We start from the raw sequence: 15534 nt of genomic DNA on the forward strand, positions 1-15534 counted from the left end.
TCGCATGTCACTGGTCCTTCTGTCCAGCTAAACACTGCATAAATTATAGGGAACCACATTTCTTAACTTCAGGTTGTCTGACACATTATTCTTTTAAAACCAATTAACAAAACCAATTACACCAAACTCTGATGCTGGCCTTTTCCCTCCCAAAACCACCATATGATGCTATGCTGAATTGTTGCAATGTTTGAAAATCTTTCATGAGATGCCAAATTTAATGTTCGTGTATGCACCCTTCCCCTTCATTTGTCTATCACATTAATATGCTACAGCTACAGTACTTCCTGTCGCAAAATCTGCCAAATTAAGAATTGTAATTACCTCGCCAAGGCCAGGACCATAACCTTTTATTGAAGCAACAAAAAAAAGGCCGCTGCTGCCGCTTACAGCACACAAGTCCAAGTCCAGGGACCTAGAGAATAACAGCTCGGGTTGAAGCAGCGTTTCTTTTAAAATTTAGAGTACCCAATTAATTTTTTTCCAATTAAGGGGCAATTTAGCGTCGCCAATCCACCTAACCTGCACATTTTTTGGCTTGTGGGGGAGAACCCCACGCAGACACAGGGAGAATGTGTAAACTCCACACGACAGTGACCCAGAGCCGGGATCGAACCTGGGACCTCAGCGCCATGAGGCAGCAATGCTAACCACTGCACCACCGTGCAGGCAAAGCTGTGGGTTTTAAACTCCCGCTGTGCATTCCCCATTGGGCGAGCTCCCATCTGCTTAATAGGGGAATGCATATTCCACGAAGCCCACAGGGAGATCTGTTGACGATCCCCTGTGTCCTTTGTGACCACCATAACAAGGATGTTGGCCGAATCAAAAATCCTTTCTTCCCTAAATTTACAGCTAATTTTTCTGAATGCCAAAGGTTGCTATCATTTTAAAAATGCAATCTTGAACAAAGAACAAAGGAAATTACAGAACAGGAACAGGCCCTTCGGCCCTCCCAGCCTGCGCCGATCCAGATCCTTTATCTAAACCTGTCTTCTATTTTGCAAGGATCTACTTCCTTCCGTTCCCCGCCCGTTCATATATCTGTCTAGATGCATCTTAAATGATGCTATTGTGCCCACCTCTACCACCTCCGCTGGCAACTTTCCATGCGCATCTCCCTTAAACTTTCCCCCTCTCACCTTGAAATCGTGACCCCTTGTAATTGACACACCCATTCTTGGAAAAAGCTTGTTGCTAGCCACCCTGTTCATACCTCTCATAATTTTATAGACCTCAATCAGGTTCCCCCTCAACCTCCGACTTTCCAACGAAAACAATCCTAATCTACTCAACCTTTCTTCATAGCTAGCACCCTCCATACCAGGCAACATCCTGGTGAACCTCCTCTGCACCCTCTCTAAAGCATCCACATCCTTCTGGTAATGTGGCGACCAGAACTGCACGCAGTATTCCAAATGTGGCCTAACAAAAGTCCTATACAACTGTAACATGACCTGCCGACTCTTGTACTCAATACCCCGTCCGATGAAGGCAAGCATGCTGTATGCCTTCTTGACCACTCTATCGACCTGCATTGCCACCTTCAGGGTACAATGGACCTGAACTCCCAGATTTCTCTGTACATCAATTTTCCCCAGGACTCTTCCATTGACCGTATAGTCCGCTCTTGACTTAGATCTTCCAAAATGCATCACCTCGCATTTGCCTGGATTGAACTCCATCTGCCATTTCTCTGCCAAACTCTCCAATCTATCTATATTTTGCTGTATTCTCTGACAGTCCTCCTCGCTATCTGCAACTCCACCAATCTTAGTATCATCTGCAAACTGGCTAATCAGACCACCTATACCTGTGTCCAGATCATTTATGTATATCACAAACAACAGTGGTCTGAGCACGGATCCCTGTGGAACACCACTAGTCACCTTTCTCCATTTTGAGACACTCCCTTCCACCACTACTCTCTGTCTCCTGTTGCCCAGCCAGTTCTTTATCCATCTAGCTAGTACACCCTGAACCCCATACGACTTCACTTTTTCCATCAACCTGCCATGGGAAACTTTATCAAACACCTCACTGAAGTCCATGTATATGACATCTACAGCCCTTCCCTCATCAATTAACTTTGTCACTTCCTCAAAGAATTCTATTAGGTGTGTAAGACATGACCTATCCTGCACAAAACCATGCTGCCTATCACCGATAAGTCTATTTTCTTCCAAATGTGAATAGATCCTATCCCTCAGTATCTTCTCCAACAGTTTGCCTACCACTGACATCAAGCTCACAGGTCTATAATTCCCTGGATTATCCCTGCTACCCTTCTTCAACAAAGGGACAACATTAGCAATTCTCCAGTCCTCCGGGACCTCACCTGTGCTCAAGGATACTGCAAAGATATCTGTTAAGGCCCCAGATATTTTGTCCCTCACTTCCATTAGTAACCTGGGATAGATCCCATCCGAACCTGTGGACCTGTCCACCTTAATGCCTTTTAGAATACCCAAAACCTCCCCCTTCCTTTTGCCGACTTGACCGAGAGTATTTAAACATCCATCCCTAGCCTCAACATCTGTCATGTCCCTCTCCTTGGTGAATACCGATGCAAAGAATCTCACCCATTTCCTCTGACTCCACGTATAAATTCCCTCTTTTGTCTTTGTGTGGGCCAATCCTTTCTCTAGTTACCCTCTTGCTCCTTACATACGAATAAAAGGCTTTGGGAAATCCCTTAACCCTGTTAGCCAAAGATATTTCATGACCCCTTTTAGCCCTCTTTATTGCACGTTTGAGATTTGTCCTACTTTCCCGATATTCCTCCAAAGCTTCATCAGTTTTAAGTCACCTAGATCTTATGTATGCTTCCTTTTTCATCTCAGCTAGTCTCACAATTCCACCCTTCATCCATGATTCCCTAATCTTGCCATTTCTATCCCTCATTTTCACAGGGACATGTCTGTCCTGCACTCTAATCAACCTTTCCTTAACAGACTCCCACATTTCAAATGTGGATTTACCCTTAAACAGCTGCTCCCAACCCACATTCCCTAGCTCCTGCCGAATTTTGTTATACTTGGCCTTTCCCCAATTTAGCACTCTTCCTTTAGAACCACTCTCATCATTGTCCATGAGTATTCTAAAACTTACGGAATTGTGATCGCTATTCCCAAAGTAATCACCGACTGAAACTTCAACCACCTAGCCGCGATCATTCCCCAATACCAGGTCCAGTATGGCCCCTTCCCGATTTGGACTATTTACATACTGCTCTAAAAAACTCTCCTGGATGCTCCTTACAAATTCTGCTCCATCTACGCCGCCTACACTACATGAGTCCCATTCAATGTTGGGGAAGTTAAAATCTCCCATCACGACCACCCTATTGCTCCTACATTTTTTTATAATCTGTCTACATATTTGTACCTCTGCTTCACGCTCGCTTTTGGGAGGCCCGTAGTAAAGTCCCAACAATGTTACTGCACCCTTCCTATTTCCTAGCTCTACCCATATTCCCTCAGTGCTCGAATCCTCCATCATGCGCTCCTTAATCACAGCTGTGATATCATCTCTGACCAGTAATGCAACTCCTCCACCCCTTTTACCTCCCTCTCAATCCCTCCTGAAGCATCTATACCCTGGGATATTTAGTTGCCAGTCTTGCCTTTCACTCAACCAAGTCTCAGTAATACCAATAACAACTTATTCCCAGGTACTAATCCAAGCCCTAAGTTCATCTGCTTTACCTGCTACACTTCTCGCATTGAAACAAATGCACCTCAGACCACCTGTCCCTTTGCGTTCATCATCTCTTCCCTGCCTACTCGTCCCCTTAGTCACATTGAGTTTATTGTCTAGTACTTTACTGGCTTTAGTTGCTGCCTCTTTACTGACCTCTAACTTCCTCATCTGGTTCCCATCCCCCTGCCACATTAGTTTAAAACCTCCCCAACAGTGTTAGCAAAAGCACCCCCTAGGACATTGGTTCCAGTCCTGCCCAGGTGTAGACCATCCGATTTGTAATGGTCCCACCGCCCCCAGAACGGGTTCCAATGTCCCCAAAATCTGAACTCTTCCTCCTGCACCATCTCTCAAGCCACGTATTCATTCTGACTATTCTTGAATTTCTACTCTACTGTCTCGTGGCACTGGTAGCAATCCTGAGATTACTACCTCTGAGGTCCTGCTTTTTAACTTATCTCCTAACTCCATAAATTCTGATTGGAGGACCTCATCCCGTTTTTGACCTATATCGTTGGTGCCTAAATGCACCACGACAACTGGCTATTCACCCCTCCCCTTCAGGATGTCCTGCAGCTGATCTGAGACATCCCTGACCCGTGCACCCGGGAGGCAACATACCATTCGGGAGTCTCGTTTTCGACCACAGAAATGCCTGTCTACTCCCCTTACGATTGAATCCCCTATGATTATAGCTCTGCCAGTCTTTTTCCCGCCCTTCTGTGCAGCAGAGCCAGCCACAGTGCCATGAACCTGGCTACTACTGCCTTCCCCTGGTGAGTCATCTTCCTCAACAGTATCCAAAATGGTATACCTGTTTTGGAGGGAGATGACCGTAGGGGACACCTGCACTGCCTTCCTGCTCTTTCTCTGCCTTTTGGTCACCCATTCCCTGTCTCCCTTACCAATCCTAATCTGCGGTGTGACCAACTCACTGAACGTGCTATCCACGACCTCCTCAGCATCGTGGATGCTCCAAAGTGAGTCCATCCGCAGCTCCAGAGCTGTCATGCAGTCTAACAGGAGCTGCAGCTGGACACACGTCCCGCATATGAAGGAGTCAGGGGCATCGGCCGCGTCCCTGAACTCCCACATTCAGCAAGAGGAGCATTACACGGGTCTGTGATCTCCTGCTATTTTTACACTCCCAACAGTAAGTTTAAAAAAAAAATTTTACTCCCCTTCTCAGCAAGCACTCACTCAGCAACTACTGTGCCCCACACGATAACACCTCAGGGAAAAGAAAAACTACTTACCAGAAACAGCCAATCATTTCCTGTAGGCTGTGACGTCACGGTTCAACTTCTTTCTACTTCTACCTGCCCTCGAGTCTCTCTCTTGATCTTTACTCGGCTGGGGTCCTTACAGTGATTGTTTTTTTGGTTAGAGTAGGAGGTAGGGAGGGAAACACTGAAGAAGTGTTTCGGGTTTAACAGTCACTTGACAACAACTCCTCCACAAACCACCTTTTGGATGCAGTGATCGCAATGCACGGATGCACATTTTCCCCGCAACAGCCAATCAGCAGCTCTGCTCTACTGCCCTCTGCTGGATGCTTGCCTTGACTTGAACACCTAGGATGTTTTGCTCAGGTACACTTTCTGGATGCAGTGACCGCAATGCACAGATGCAAATTTTACCCGCAACAGCAATGCTCTGCTGGATCTTGATCCATCACCTACCGGGGATTTCCTTGGCATCTCAAGATTCCATAATCAATCTGTGCTGAGCATCTTCTGCACCTTCCCTATTTCCATGACTGGAGATTAGCTTTTATTTAAAACAACAAATAAATGTGCGAAACTATCCTGTTTCATTTATGGCTAGTCTATTTATGATGTAATTTTTCAGTAAAACGGAGACATCTCCCATACTTGTTGCTTGCTAATTAGATCCACTGGAATGCAAAACTTATGCGAGTTGATAGAGGCCAGTCAGTGTATATAATAATCATCTTTTATTATTGTCACAAGTAGCCTTACATTAACACTGCAATTAAGTTACTGTGAAAATCCCCTAGTCGCCATATTCCGGCTCCTATTCAGGTATATAGAGGGAGAATTCAGATTTGTAGATTATTGATGCAGATGTTCCTTCGGGAAGTCTAACGATTCAGTCTAACCATCTTAATTATTATGTCTGTCATATTTAGTGGCTGCATGGTCAGGAGTAGCGCTATTCACTAATGATTTCATAGGATTCATTTCCACTCACAATTTCTTTGTTAATGGAGCATCCCATGACATCCTAACCTAAACAAACCTGGAACATTGTCCCCATTTGGGCTGATGATACATCACACCTAAAAGTATCAGTGAGTGAGTACCGCAAATAAGAGAATGTATAGCTATCCCTCTCATCTTCAATACTGCAGAATCAATCATCTGCTACATTTTAAAAATTTGTTTTGGGGATATGAGCCTGGCAAGGTCAGCATTTATTACCCATTCATTAAATGCCCTTGAGAAGGTGGTGGTAAGCCACCTTCTTGAACCTTGGCTGTCCATCTTGGGAGTAACCAATCACCAGGAACTTAAATAGATCAGTCATATCAACACTGTGGTTACTATATCAAGGTAGAAGTTGGTTATTCTGTGATCAGTGGGACATCTGTTGACTCTGACATTATTTCCAACATCGGCAAGACTTAAAAGTTAGCATTGCAATAGAATACTTCCTGCACAAAGAACAATACAGCACAGGAACAGGCCCTTCAGCCCTCCAAACCTGTACCGGTCATGATACCAACCTTTGCCAAAACCCTCAGCACTTCCTTGTGCCGTATCGCTCTATACCCATCCTACCCATTTGTTTGTCAAGATGCCTTTTGAATGCCGTTAATGTACCTGCTTCCACAACCTCCCCTGGCAACTATCCCAGGTACTCACCACCCTTTGCGTAAAAAACCTGTGTCGCACATCTCCTCTAAACCTTGCTCCATGGACCTGAAACCTATGCCCCCTAGTGACTGACCCCTCCACCCTGGGAAAGAGTGCCTGCCCATCCACTCTATCCATGCCCCTCAAAATCTTGTAGACTTCTACCAGGTCACCCCTTAACCTCCGTCTTTCTAATGAAAACAGTCGGAGTCTATTCAGCCTCTCCACATAGCTAACACCCTCCAGACCAGGCAACATCCTGGTAAACTTCCTCTGCACCCTCTCCAAAGCCTCCACATCCTTCTGGTCGTGTGGTGACCAGAATTGTGCGCAATATTCCAAATGGGGTCTTACCAAGGTTCTATACAACTGTAGCTGGAGTTGCCAATTTTTATACTCGATGCCCTATCCACTGACGACATGCACACCCAGATCTCTCTGACTTTCTATATCCCTCATAGTTTTGCCAATTACAGTATATTTTCCCTCTAGACCGACCAAAATGCATTTGTCCGGATTAAACTCCATTTGCCATTTCTCTGTCCAAGTCTCTAACCTATCTATGTCTTGCTGTATCTTCTGACAATCCTCAACACTATCTGCCACTCCACCAACCTTGGTGTCATCCGCGAACTTACTAACCAGACTGACTACATTTTCCTCCAAACTGTTTATGCACACTACATACAACAGAGGCCCAAGCAGAGATCCCTGTGGCACACCACTAGTCACAACCTTCCATTCAGAAAAACACCCATCTACTGCCCTTTGCCTTCTGTGACTGAGCCAGTTCTGTATCCATCTTACCATCTTACCACGTCACCTCTGATCCTGAGTGACTTTAATTTTTGTACCATTGTACCAGTCTGCCATGAGGCACCTTGTCAAAGGCTTTACTGAAGTCCATGTAAACCACACCCACCACCTTCCCCTCATCACTCATCTTTGGCACCTCCTCAAAATCTCGATCAAGTTAGTGAGGCAGGACCTGCCCTTCACAAATCCATGCTTTCTATCGCTTATGAGTCCATTTGTTTCCAAATGGGTATAAATCCTGTCCCTGACAATTCTCTCCAACAATTTACCTACTACCGGCTTGAGGCTCACCGACCTATTGTTTCCAGGATTATCCCTGCTATCTTTCTTAAACAATGGCTGCCATTTGAATCTCTGCAACTCTTCATCATGGATGATGAAAATTGAATGTAATATGTACAGGTGCTCTCCAGCAGCTACTATGATTACTTCAACAGTACCAGCATCTTCTGCAGCCTTGACCATTGAGGAGGGCAAGAACAGCAATGTCATGGAAACATAATCATTTGCAATTTCCCTGTCAAGTTGAACACCATGCCATTTCATAATAATAAGAACATAAGAACTAGGAGCAGGGGTAGGCCACCTGGCCCCTCAAGCCTGCTCCACCATTCAATGAGATCATGGCTGATCTTTTGTGGACTCAGCTCCGCTTTCCCACCCAAACAGCATAACACTTAATCCCTTTATTCTTCAAAAAACTATCTATCTTTATCTTAAAAACATTTAATGAAGGAGCCTCTACTGTTTCACTGGGAAAGGAATTCCATAGATACACAACCCTTTGGGTGAAGAAGTTCCTCCTAAACTCAATCCTAAATCTACTTCCCCTTATTTTGAGGCTATGCCCCCTAGTTCTGCTTTCACCCGCCAGTGGAAACAACCTGCCCGCATCTATCCTATCTATTCCCTTCATAATTTTATATGTTTCTATAAGATCCCCCCCTCATCCTTCTAAATTCCTTTATTCTTCAAAAAACTATCTATCTTTATCTTGAAAACATTTAATGAAGGAGTCTCAACTGCTTCATGGGCAGGGATTTCCATAGATTCACAACTCTTTGGGTGAAGAAGTTCCTCCTAAGGTCAGTTCTAAGTCTACTTCCTCTTACTTTGATGCTATGCTCCCTAGTTCTGCTTTCACCCGCCAGTGGAACCAATCTGCCCGCATCTATCCTATCTATTCCCTTCATAATTTTATATGTTTCTATAAGATCCCAGTGCATCCTTCTAAATTCCAATGAGTACAGTCCCAGTCTACTCAACCTCTTCTTGTAATCCATCCCCTCAGCTCTGGGATTAACCTAGTGAATCTCCTTTGCACACCCTCCAGCGCCAGTACGTCCTTTCTCAGGTAAGGAGACCAAAACTGAACACAATACTCAGAGATATAATGGCATTTTTTCATCTTTGCTGGAACAAGATGTTTGACTTTCCTATTTAACACTTCTGTGAACACAATATCACCAAAAGGACTGCAGCCTCCACCTTCTTCAAGAACAAGTGATGGACAATAGATAAATCAATATTGCCTGGACCAGCCACATCTCAACAACAAATATTAATGGAAAAATCCATTTTAGTTGATTAACTAATCCCTAGATTTATAGGCTAATATAAAAACTGTATATAGTACAATACCTTGTAAAGTAAATGCAGAGCATAAAGCTGTGGTTACTTTTGTTGTCTGGTTGTTGGCTAATGCATTTATGGTCTGGATCATGGTGGATGAAACGGTATTAAACTTCCGAGGAAGTATTGTGGAAGATTCTGTTGTGTTGGAGTTAGTTATATTTTGCATAACTGTACAGAAACAACAAATAAATAATTAGCCGGTGTGGCAATGTTCCTCATATTATCATTTGTAATAAACAAAATCCACATAGTTATAAACAATAGAAAAAGTAAAAGTAATATTCTTCAGCAAGAATAGTAGCATACAAATATAAATGGTAACTCCATGGGCAGAGTTTAATGTGGCTCTTGAATTGGTTGGAATATGCGGGGAGGGGTTTGGTGATGGGAGGAGGTGGGGGTGTGGGCATGATAGTAGAGAAAACAGGAGCAAGGTTGGTGGGGGTTGGTGCCCACTGCCTTCTAAAGTCATGGAATTTTGTCAGTGGCGCACAAGGTGAAGATGGTCTTTCCATCGCGAGGCCAATCACAGAACTTAAGTGACTACTTAAGAGTCATTTCCTGCCATTGCTGGCAATTGACTGATGGCTGCTGGGCCTTTTACCATACAAGGTAATTGTCCACTAAAACCTACCGTTTCCCCCTCTGAATTTGGTTGGATCGTTCCCCTCATCCAGAAATTCTGTCCACAAAGGGCCCTCCACAGCACCAAGTCCTGAGACCATGGAGACATCTCCTGCACTCACTATCCTTCCTTCTTGCCAAGGCCTGTTTGACTGGCCCTAGCCGAGTCTGATGCCAGCATCCATGCTGCTTCTCTGTGTTGGTGGAATTCCAGGAGCGGCCACTGTTTCTGTTGTCAGAGCTTCACTTGGCCCACAGCTCTTTGAGGGAGGGCTCTTGTCCCTTAAAGGGATGGGAGCCTCAGCAATAGCTGAGTCCGCAGCCGCCATGCCAGCATCACGACCGGCAATAGGTCGTTAGTTTCACGCCATCAGGAACTCTGCCGGTCGGGAGCGGAAGATTGCTGGGTGGGCCTCTGGCCACCCGGCGGTGCGCGCATTCCGCGGCGACGCCGATTTTCGGTGCCCGGAGAAACGCTGAACCGGCACCGGGCCTGATCACGGCCCAAAACTGGATTCTCCGCCCCGGCGCTGGCCGGAATTTCAGCGCGGAGCTTCGTAGAATCCAGCCCCTTATAGAAAGGATATTATTAAACTTGAAAGAGGGAAAACCTAAGATGCTACTGGGACTTGATGGTTTGAATTATAACGAGAGGCTGGATAAACTGGGACTTTCTTCCCCTGGAAAGCAGGAGGCTTGCAGAGGTCTATAAAATAATGAGGGACATAGATAAGGTAGATAGTCATCATTTTTACCCAAAGGCAGGGGAGTCTAAAACTAGAGGGCATAAGTTTAAGCTGAGAAGGGAGAGATACAAAAGGATGCAGAAGGGTGGTGAGTGTCTAGAACGGGCTGCCAGAGGCAGTAGTAGAGGCGGGTACAATTTTGTCTTTTAAAAAGCATTTAGACAGTTAAATGTGTGAGGCACGATCAATTTGGCTGCAGACGAAGTTGAATTCAAAGTGAGGCTTTATTAGTATCTGAAGTGTGGCCTCCTACAGCAGCTGACGAAATGGCTGCGAGCTGAAGGCCACGCAAATTTATAACCCGGCTCCTGGGCGGAGCTAGCATGCAGGGGCCCAGGTGAACCTGTAGTGCAGGTTCTACCGTACAACCCTTAATATAGGAACACAGTGGTTTACCACATTCGCCCCCTGTTAAAATTGAGTCCGGCGGGGGTGGTGGATAACTATATACAATTCGCAATAGAGTTGTACCACATACAACTGTGTTGGCTCATCTGTGCACCAGAGCACCCAACACCACATGGTACAGGAGTGGATCGATACCTGCCGGCATACCTCAGTGTACACAGACAACCAGCAGTGCCCAGGCAAAATGATAGAGCTCCCGGTTCCGCAGCCGCTCCAGTGCTACGGCGATCTCCGCGAAAACTGGCGGCGATTCCGGCAAGTGTTCGAATTGTTCCTGGTGGCAGCTGAACTCCAAGACCTGGATGATAGCGAAAAAATTGAATTTCTCCTCACCATCGCCGGTGCAAGGGCAAGAGAAATATTCACAAGGTTCAGGTTCTTCAGGAGGCAGCAAAGGTACGATTACCAGGCAGTCCTGGACAAATTCTCCAAGTACTGTGAAGAAAACGCAATCCAATCGGCTAGTAAAGGTAAGAAAAGCTGCAGTACTCACCTCGTGGCCGGGATCCCGGAGCCCGAATTCCCAGAGGCCGAAATCCCGGGCCTGAGAGAGGGCTGGGTCGAGGTCGGTGGCCATCTTGCTAAAGGTATCACGCTAGCACAGTTGCGCGAGCAGTGCGCAGAACCGGAAGTATCGTTTGCGCATGCACGGGATGCTGCGCATGCGCAGTCAAGAAAACGGCCATCGGTAAAGGAACAGCGATCTGAGCATGCGCAGTCGCTTCCTACGTGCTACATACCGAGCGTCAGGATGTCAGAGGCCCCAGACTGCACCAATTTAAAGGAGAAACGTCCCAAATCCAATTTAAAAGGGAAACGTCCCAAATCAAAAAAACAAAAATCTGTTAAAGCTGTAAAACAACCTTCCCTCACCTGGAATGACAGCACATTGCCGCAAATTGACCCAGGAGATGAATTTGACCTCCGAAGAACCCTCCGACAAGCAGTTACCTACGCACAAACCGATGATTCCGACCTCGAATACTTCGATGACGATCTTTACAGTGTTTCCGGACCTCGCGAGCCCAATGATAGCTCCGTGGTCCTATACGACTATGACTCGGACGAATCTTTCGTGTTGCACATTGGCGGCCCCCACATTGAATCCGACGCAGATGCGGATTCATTTTTCGGATTTGAGGATCTTCAATCCAGCAGATATGACGTCCCAACTTATCAGTACCGGATGATGCTGCAGCCTGACATTAACAGACAGGGAGCGCTGCAAGCACACGGAGAGCGCCCTGCTGCCACACAGAGCGTGGTCCACGTCCCGCTCAACGTTCCCGACTCTATGAAAGAAGACATGCAAGACTCCAGAGCGCAGTCCTCGCATGAACCAGAAGTGACTCCAGTGTCACAAGCTTCCACAGCAAGCTCGTGGACAGACTCCACAATTGCAGAAACGCAAGACTCCAGAGCGCAGTCCTTGCACGAACAAGAAGTGACTCCAGTGTCACAAGCCTCCACAGAGAGCTCGTGGACAGCCTCCACGATAGAAGCAACGCAAGACTCCAGAGCGCAGTCCTTGCATGAACAAGAAGTGACTCCAGAATCACAAGCCTCCACAGGGAGCTCGTGGACAGCCTCCACGATAGAAGCAACGCAAGACTCCAATGTGCAGTCCTTGCAGGAACAAGACCATGAGGGTCTAGCAACCTCTCCTGACCAACCAGCGGCAGGCGATGCAAGTCTGCCATGCTCACGTGAACAGCAAGAAGGCTATAACAGCCTACCATGCTCCACTACACAGCAGCATGACCATGACGGTCTCTCATGCTACAATGAAGGGCACAGTGCTGAAGACTGTTCAAGCCCAACTGAAGACAAGCCAAAGGAATCGCCTCGTCCAAGCCCGAAGAAAAAAGGTTTATGCGCTGACCTTCAGGATCATTATAGCCGAACAGAGATTAATAATGCTGCACGGCCACAGAAGGATGCTGAGGATTTGCTAAAGAAATTAATTGAATGTTTAACTTGCAAGGAGCAGACTGAGAATTGCCAGTGTTTTAGTACGGATCGAAAAAATGGACAAGACATTGATCCTCAGGTAATGGAAATAACACAACCTGAATCATATCTACAGCAGGGACAAATGTCTCCCTTCAACACAACGCCGCAAAGTCCCAACTTCGGAGACCAGCAGTTAGTCAGTAATGACTCTTCAAACCTTGAGGGGAACATTAATTGCATTGAACCTATACACACTCCACTGATAAATGAGCAGAACATTGGAGCAAGAATCCTGAGGACACCGACATCGAGTAGCCAGATAACGAATTTAAAACCCACAGCAGTTTCAAGTGAACCAAGTGTGTTTTCCACTAATGGTGAAGATGCAGATACGGTCGACCCGATTATCCATTGTACCACACTAACCCCAGTGATTAAGCAGTTATGTATGGGGAGTATAATGTGGGCAATTGAGAACAGTAAAAGAGAGACTGTGACCATGCCAGTCCCAGCAAAATCAGACCCAGAGACCATGAAGGCATGTACATTAGACAAAGATACATATGAGGTACCTGAGAAGAAAAGTGAAACGGAATGTTCTTTGGAAAATAGTACAATGTCAATAGAAACATTGGATCCTATATTCGAGACCATACATATGGGAGAATTTGGGGGTAATAAACAAGGTTCTGCAATGTCTGGGGGAAGATTTAAAATTCCAAAGAAGAAAAGCCCAAATGAAGGACAACGGCAAGACAATGACAGTCCACCGACATGGTGTGCACCACCAGATGAAAACTCTGACAATTTACCCAACCCTAGTGAACAGCAAGCTGCTAATGAGGATCTATCCACGGGATGTGAGACGAGTGACGACAGCATCCCACTTCCCATGCAAAAGGTGCAAGGTGACAGACCTCGCCTAGTGCGTACCGAGGCACTCGACGATCACGGTGGGACCACTGACGACTGCGGTGGCGGCGCACCGCTTCCACCCTCGATGGCTCGAGCCTCTCCACTGGTTGGTGCATTCCTGCATGTTCCGACTCCAGTAGTTCAGCTTCAGGGAATCTCGGCTGCCTCCAGTGAACCTGTTGGGACTCCGGACGGGGGGCATCGACGGAAGGCAGACTGGACTCCAGATGGGGAGCAGCCAAGCGGCGACTCTGATTCGCGCACGCCAGACCTTGCTCCGGACGGGCGGTGTCGCGGCCTCGGTGATGGCACGCTCAGGGTGACGGCGGATGCCACGGCGACAGGGAATGGATCGCGTGGCAGTCCCACTGGGTGGCAACCAGCACCGGCGGTCCAAGATGGACACACCAATTCGTGCCATCGCCAGACGTTGATGCGAGCAATAATTCTCTCTCCAAGGCGACATGCTTCGACGTTTCTCTGCGGAGTCGCCCTTCCGGCACAGCAGGTGGCCGGAACCAGCGTGCACGGTCTCGGCCAACTTCCACATCTGGCACAGTCATCGCCTTGCATGATATTAGTGATGGTGCTACTTCAATGGCAACGACCCATCGGCTACAAGATGCCGTCCACCACAAACATAAAAAGAAAAAAGACTCCACCTTGTTCCTGGCATGCAGGGCGGATGGATTGGTGCGTAGGCGCAATCAGCGAGCTTTGCGCCGCCTTCCACGCTCGCAACTGAACCGTACGCACACGCCGGATCCTCCTCTGGTTCCCAAGGATGACTTTGTGGAGATGCCACGGATCATGCCCCTTCCATCGCCACCAGAACCAAACCACAGCCAAGGCAACACTAACAAAGATGTTGAATGTTATATTTGCACAAATGAAAAACCAAGCACTGCACGAAGTACAACAAATGGTAAAGTAGAGACTTCGGCAACAGCATCACCTCCAACAGTCCAAGGTGAACCAGTGTGACCCCAAATCTCCACAGCTGAACCGGCTTGAGGACCAGCCCATTCTTGAGGCGGTCACCCATTAGACTGGACTTATAACGCTGTTCATACGTTCAAAAAGTCAAACACTTCTGTATTATAACCTGTTGTTGTTTATTGTTCCAGATATCGTCTGACCGGACCACTGTTCAAGTTTTTTTTTCTCTCGCATCCATGTTTTGTTATGGTACAACCTTGTTAGTGTGACGCACCCGACATCGCCCCATGTAAATAGTTACGTCATATACACAACACACACACACACTCTTAGATGCACTCACGACACAATTATATTTATAACCACGTAGGCACATATCTTTGTAAAAAGGGGGGATGTCATGATATTCAAACACACACATCATGATAGATACACCAACAGACAAATCAGAACACACAACACCACAACCAATGACAGAAAGATATAAAAGCACAGACACGACCCCCGGTGGTCAGTATTAGCTGCAGAGGAGGACCAGGACAGACCTACTACATGACACACTCAGGGAGACAGCACGTGCAGAGTATCCAGAACGAACTGTATTATAAGAGTTAAAATAAAATAGAGTTGTACCACATACAACTGTGTTGGCTCATCTGTGCACCAGAGCACCCAACACCACACTGGCGGCCGTCGGGGAACGCCACGTAGGCATACTGTGGGTTTGCGTGGAGCAGGTGCACCCTTTCCACCAACGGGTCCGCCTTGTGGAGCCGCACATGTTTACGGAGAAGCAAGGTTCCCGGAGCTGTGAGCCAAATTGGGAGCGATACCCCGAATGTGGACTTCCTGGGGAAGGCAAAAAGGCGTTCATGCAGTGTACTGTTAGTAGCAGTGCAAAGTAATGAGTGAATGGA

General features: G+C 46.7%; 1 protein-coding gene across 1 annotated transcript in view; it reads right to left on the reverse strand.

Moving 5' to 3' along the window:
* Positions 1-15534, reverse strand: part of LOC140389023 (uncharacterized) — a 234417-nt gene that overhangs the window by 125481 nt on the left and 93402 nt on the right. The window contains exon 23 of the mRNA XM_072473189.1: positions 9039-9200. Within this exon, the coding sequence (XP_072329290.1) occupies positions 9039-9200 (162 nt within the window). The remainder of the gene's footprint in view (positions 1-9038; positions 9201-15534) is intronic.

The sequence above is a fragment of the Scyliorhinus torazame genome, chromosome 14 (genome assembly GCF_047496885.1).
Source record: "Scyliorhinus torazame isolate Kashiwa2021f chromosome 14, sScyTor2.1, whole genome shotgun sequence".
NCBI classification, from domain to species: Eukaryota; Metazoa; Chordata; class Chondrichthyes; order Carcharhiniformes; family Scyliorhinidae; genus Scyliorhinus; species Scyliorhinus torazame.